Source organism: Ptychodera flava, chromosome 9 (assembly GCF_041260155.1).
Source record: "Ptychodera flava strain L36383 chromosome 9, AS_Pfla_20210202, whole genome shotgun sequence".
NCBI classification, from domain to species: Eukaryota; Metazoa; Hemichordata; class Enteropneusta; family Ptychoderidae; genus Ptychodera; species Ptychodera flava.
In genome coordinates this window covers 26,828,301-26,834,813 of record NC_091936.1, presented here as the reverse complement: position 1 = coordinate 26,834,813, position 6,513 = coordinate 26,828,301, and the positions used below count along the sequence as shown (strand labels likewise).

Genomic DNA, 6,513 nt, shown 5'->3' with positions numbered 1-6,513 from the left:
AGACTCATGTAAAAGTTACATTGCTGTGAAGTCACGTCTGTTTATTGCCAACCTAGCTGATAAAACATTTTGTACAGTGTCAACAATCTGTTCAATGGAATGGAACTTGTAGTATTTGTTTGATATTCATTGCAGCGAGCCAATGCGGGAAAATATTATCACCAAGACTTACCATTTCTTATTTGCCAGTTCTATAATGCTGAAGTTTTGACACTCTGCATGTAAATTTTGATTATGATGATTGTGATTATACAGGGATTCAGGTCGGCTGTCGGCAATTTCTTGCAAATTATAAAATTTTGTCCTCACTGGACTTTTCTGATTAATAATTATAGCTGCAAACAATAGGGGAGACCACTTGCTATTATCCATTAAAGTCAACACAAAAAACTCATTTCTTGAGCAACATCTGTGACCTTTTTCTCTCTGTAACAATATGGTATAAACACATGATAGAGGGACTGTGGTATAAACCAGGGTCGCAGGACAAACATTCGGTTCTTCCAAACAATGCATTCTCTTCAAACAACAGAATATAACTTGACTTGATTCTCTGAAAGTGAAGATATAGGTGAATGCTGTGATTTTTATTTGTTTATTATGTAAGGACCATGTGTCAGCAAATTTGAATAACTTCTAAAACATTAGTTCCTACCTTGCCCTGCGCAAACCCAGTGGTGTTACTTGTCCAAACTTGCATGATCAACAGCTGTTTGCGTGTTGAGGTTCTCCTTGAGCCTTGTCCATTGGTCATTCTGCCAAGCTGGTGCAAAGTGGTAAAACTTACTTTCACCAAAGTGATGTGTCTCATTTGGAAGAATTTAACCACAGTTCCTCCGCACACTGTGATTTAACATACCACTCCTTGTGCTCAACAGATTATTGTAAGCTACAGGCTAAATCAACCAAAATCATAGACAATAGAGTGGGGCCTGTACTGTCTATGCTAAATATATGGTTTGTGTTACAAGACGTAGCTGCCTATTATATACAGCTGTCATTGAATTTCATTGACTTGCAGGATAACGGTACCTGAATCTAAGCTTCTTGGCACCCGGAAAATATATGCAACTTCCATTAGCTTGGCAGGATCAGGGGCAATATCCATTCCAGATACAGTCCCTACCAAACATGGCCAGTTGTGGAACCCATTCAAATCTGGCCAAGTGTATCATCCATAAGAAAATGACACCATATTTAAAACTGATTTCACATTTTTCAAAGTTCCTTTGATAAGAAGCAAAAATCATATTAGATTGACAGTAAAGTTTGTCTTTATTGCATTGTTAAACATCCGATTTTGTAATCCGTACAGAATATCCTAAAAAATTTGATATTAAACAAGAATTTACAATATTTCCTGTTATCAAGAAAGATCTACATGGAGATGTAGTGAATACAACAGTGGTGAAAATCAGGGTATTATAGTTCATGTAATAATATCCATGAATAATCTGTGCAGAAGACATCTATTTTTATACTTCTAAAATATAGTAGTACTGATAATTTACCAATTTTCCATTGAATTTTCAGTTTTGGAGGTTTACAAATGAGTTACCCTGTTTTCATACATTAAATTACAACCCTTTTCAGAATTAGAGCGCGAAGCCACTGCAGTGAACTGCAATAAAACTGCTCACACAAATTAGTTTCAGCTGTAGCCAGCTGGCAAAGTCGACAACATTGTATGTCCCATGCAGACAGTTTGTCTGGGGAAGTTGAAATAGAAAAGATTTGTACATGGACCTGTGCATGGTAATGTTACATTGTATCTTAATCTTGAACACAGGGTGCCAATCGTAAACTCTCATTTACAACTCGAGCCTCAGACAGAGCTAGTTTTGCCTTTGTACAAGCAGACTTTTTGGTCTTTATCAAGTAGCCTTGTTCAACACCAAAGTGGCCACGGCTACAGCTGAAACTAATTAGTGTAAGCAGTTTTATTGCAGTTCACTGCAGTGGCTTTGCGCTCTAATTCTGAAAAGGGTTGTAATTGTCTTCATTGAGGTTCACTCATGGATTTCCCTGTCATTATGTTGTTGAGTCGAGGTATTGTGCAATGTTGAGTATTGTAAAGTCAACAATTCAACGACAGCCTAATCAATATATATTTCGGTTTATCACATATAGAACATTAACCAGGTATTATCACAATGCAGTAGTCGGTAAACACATCTGTCAATAACCAGAACGTAGGCATGGTGGTTTTTCGAAAGTATGGTAGCCTTCAATCAAGATGCATTGGCAAGATCACCAAACACAGTTCATTTGCACGCAGCGGGAATGGGAAACTTCCCAAGTCTCCCACCAAGCAAGTCTGTCACCGCAGCTGGCATGAACGAAAGCGGAATCAGGAAGAAGAAAGCGTCTGGACCAACAACATATCTGGTACGCGGCCACCATGACGTCAGAGCGTGCTCCAGAGCGTTGATTACTCTGTCAGTGCGTGGTGACATAAACCGTCTTGAACCGTCAATCAAGAATGTTTTCCCTGGAATAGGAGACAAAGTCATCAAGCGTAAGACTATAATTGATGAAGTTTGATATGGTCAAGGCAGCCAAAGTTTTTTTTAATACCAAGTATAATTCACTGGAATGTCTGTTTTCTGCCAAGAACATTTCCCAAATATCACACTATGAATCCAAAACTCTGAACTGTCAGTGTAATTGCTGACTGGGATTCAAAGGGAAACAAAATCAAATTGTACTTGTTTGTTAGTTTGAATTGTAAGTTAGTCAACAATATGGACTTCTTACTGAATTTGACTTGATAGTTGTGAACTGCAGTATTAACCCCCCTTTGGAGAAATCAAGCTCAGTAATTAAGACTTTCATGTCATACGGCTGTGATGAAGAAAAGAGATTATGATGTTATCGAAAAAGATTTTCCTGGAACTTATAAACAAGTCCAAAGCACCTCTAAAATCAAATATGGAAATAACTGAAATAAGTATATCTTGACTTTTTTCACACACAAAAAAATAAGACAGTATTGAGCAAATTTCATGCAAAAAGCATAACGTGTATCACTATGTCCACAGTAATGTACATTGGATTACTTTTCATGCATTGATTAAACTCTGCATTACTGGTGTGTGTATCTGAAATAATGTGACTCATTTAAGTGTTTTGTTTATCAAACAAAGAAACTTCATTCTTACATTCACTCAAGTACTCTGGTCCATATTCCTGTTTGATGTCGGTGGGAAGGGCATTCCATTTCTCATCCAGACCCCTGAACAGGCTGGCCTCGTTCAAAATGTTAGTCTCGAAAAATCCTGGCTCAATTATTTGAACCCGGATTCCGAATGGACGGAGCATTGCCCTGAAAGGAATACAACAGTTGGCTGAAAAATTCACTGGAGCGTAAGCTCATTGATTTCATAATTTGGATGTGAAAATGTGACGGATTTTCACTTTTGGAAAGTCACGCCAATGGAATTTCCTGTCATTGGCAGATTTTCAGAATGCTTTTTCATTATCTTACACATTCGATTTAAGAAATTCTCTGTAAGTTGCCCTGGCTAGTCACTGTAATTTACTTTTTTACCGGTGAGAAGTCTACCGAACACATGCAGCTACCACTCACACACAGTTCATACCGGGTAGTATCTTAGTGACAGGTGGCCAATTACAGTGAAAATGTCTTTTTGTAATGTTATTTTGTTACCAATAATGATTCATATTTGACTTTTCAACAATGCTCAGATTTTGATAAATCAAGAAAACAATTACTAGGCTTTCCAGAGGTGATTTGATAGCCCAGTGAACATTAATTATCACTTACAATCAAATTTTTTCTCTGCTAGCTGATTCAATTGCGCAGTTGTACAACACATGAAAGTTATGGGATGGGGGGTGCGACAAATATGAGCAAGAAACACTCAAGTTAGGGATTTAAAAGAATGACAACAAACCTAAGCCCATCTGAGTAAGCCTCCACCGCAAATTTTGAAATTGAATAACAACCACCTGGGCTTGCAATCCTGCCTAGAACACTGGCAATGTTGACAACCCTGCCCTTGGATTGCTTGATGAGTGGAAGGAAAATATTGGTTACATCTATCATGCCGAGTATGTTAATGTCAAGTACATGCTGGAAATCTTCCTTCTGGAGCCATTCATAAGGACACGACAAACCAGAAATGCCAGCATTGTTGACGAGACCCCATAGACCTGGTGTATTGTAGAAGACAATAAGGAATATTTAGAGGTTATAAGTGGCAAGTGAGGGTGTTTGGTTATAGATATAAGACCTCTAGGGTGAAAATTAGCATATTTGTTGTTTCATTGCTGTCGCTGCTTATACAAACTCTTCATTTGTGGGTTCATTGAGAAGCACCAGACTAAAATTTAACAATCAAAATCATTCTCAAGCCGTAGACTTGTTCGACGTTATGGTCCGTTGAGCTCTCAAGCTTAGACTGGCCCCCAGTCGCCTGGCTTTTCTCAGCAGCTGAGTTACTGGCTGGCCAAGCAAGGTGATCACCCCATGGTCTACTCAACTAGCCCGACAGTCTGCTGTTTAGTCCTTCAATTTTTTATGTTTTGATACTATATGCCCAGAGACTTATAGCAAGTCTACTCTCAAGCTGGAACTTGAAATTTGCTCAAGCTTAAAAATGTTACGCAGCAAGCAGGTCTTGTTTCTTGTTGAGAATATAAACCCCGGCTGCAGCCAATCAGATTGCCAGATTACAGCTGAGGCGCTTTAAATAAAATTCTTTGTTTGCCGTCCGCGTGCTTCTAGGTTTCTGAGAAAATTAAGAAAACAAACACAATGTTAACACTTTTACAAATAAAAATATTTTCCCAAAAGAAATCAAATAAAAACTGAGCTTATGTTTATACACTTGTGTTTTTATCGGTGTTTGTTTTTTTTCCCTGGCTGGCTGGTAGCTTTTCAAAAAGCCAAGGACGGCAAACAAAGAATTTTCTTTAAGTGGCCTAAGTATATTATAATATGAGGTAATAAATTTTGAAATTTGGCATTCCATGTCTGCCATATTGGTACATTTTTTCACTTGTAAGTGGTCTGTGATTTCCCCACTCAAAAATTAGTCGTAGCAAAATGTAAAACCATGTGAAGATGAACAATCTGGCAAGATAAAAATGTTCAAATATTATCAATTCATTTTGGTTGTTTGTCTAATTTTATCAAAACAGCATTATAAATAAAAAATCATCGCAAAATTGAGAACGTAAGAAAGTTTTCTCTGACTTTGAGAATGTCTGTAACAAGTTCAACCCCCTGTAAACAGGTCTGCAATTATCACCATTGGCAACAATGGGTTTGGGCCAACCATGCTGGTGAAAGAATTAAACCATTCATATTTTAATATTTTATGCCACAGAGGTCACAATTGACTGTCTTATTTTCATAGACTTACCTGTTCCCTGAGGCAGTAGATCCTTGACAGTTTGGAAAGCCTTCCGGATACTTTCCGTCTTGGTGACATCCATGATGAGGGTTTTCACCCTTGTGGACGTCTCCTCGTCCAGTACCTTACTGCCTTTTCCTGTGAGGCAGGTAGCAAACACATTGACCCCAGCCTTGTCCAGCCGTTTAGTCAGCATATTGCCAAAGCCATGATCACAACCAGTGATCAGCACGTACTTGCTTGTCAGTCCGGAGATCCGTGGTTTGCGAACTATCCATTGAACAGCTTGGTAGATGGCAACGAATGCCACAAAATACAGAATGTAGGAGATGTAATGGAGCATTATGATTTTGTTGGCAACACATCAAGGAAGGGACAAGTTAAATACAATCACAGTCCCTCAATATACAATACAAGTCAAGTTACAAACCTTGAGAGTTCAAAGTTCAAACTGTAATCGCCTCCTTTGACCCCTCCGCAAGCACTCCAAACCACAGGCTCTAGAGTCAATGCAGGCGAACCGCTAGCCGCCACTGATACAATAAAAATCATGTTCAGAGCAATGGTGCGAACAAATCAAGACTGATATCGCAGTTTGACAAACACGCAGGACGCAGGTCGCTGTTGTGAAGTCGCAGGTTAGGCCTACACCTTGGTCTAAATGCCGAAGTCGCAGGTCGTATGTTTCAAACTCGCTGGACGCAGGTCGCAGTTTTGAAGTCGCAGGTCGCATGTCGCATGTCGTGACCGGTCTTCCATACCTGCGACTTCACAACAGCGACCTGCGTGTTTGTCAAACTGCGACCTGCGACTTCACAACTGCGACATGCGACAACAACACGTAACGTTTCATGGTGTTTTCCAGGTGCAGCCAACGGAGCTATTCATCGAAAAAGCTATTCCGGAAGCATTTTTTAAGGGCAGGGGAAATTTAATTTTACTAGGGCAGGGGACATATTTTTAGGAGGCAGGGGAGCAAATTTTAGTTTTTTTTTGTCGGGCAGGGCAGATATTGGTTTATTGTCCTGGGGACAGAAAAACGAGGAGAGGGGAAGCTACTTTTAAAAGGGGGACAGGGAAATTTCAGCCATAGTGTTTCCGGGGATGGGGACAGAGGGCAAGTACTTATACC

General features: G+C 39.4%; 1 protein-coding gene across 1 annotated transcript; it reads right to left on the bottom strand.

The window, feature by feature from the left end:
* Positions 1-1,256: 1,256 nt before the first annotated feature.
* LOC139140507 (retinol dehydrogenase 16-like) lies at positions 1,257-6,127 on the bottom strand. The gene is made up of 4 exons (XM_070709812.1): positions 5,391-6,127; positions 3,918-4,176; positions 3,162-3,325; positions 1,257-2,491 (listed from the first exon to the last, which is right to left on the bottom strand). Exons 1-4 carry the CDS (start codon positions 5,722-5,724, stop codon positions 2,265-2,267), a joined length of 984 nt encoding a protein of 327 aa, XP_070565913.1. The 5' UTR covers positions 5,725-6,127; the 3' UTR covers positions 1,257-2,264.
* Between the last annotated feature and the right edge of the window lie 386 nt (positions 6,128-6,513).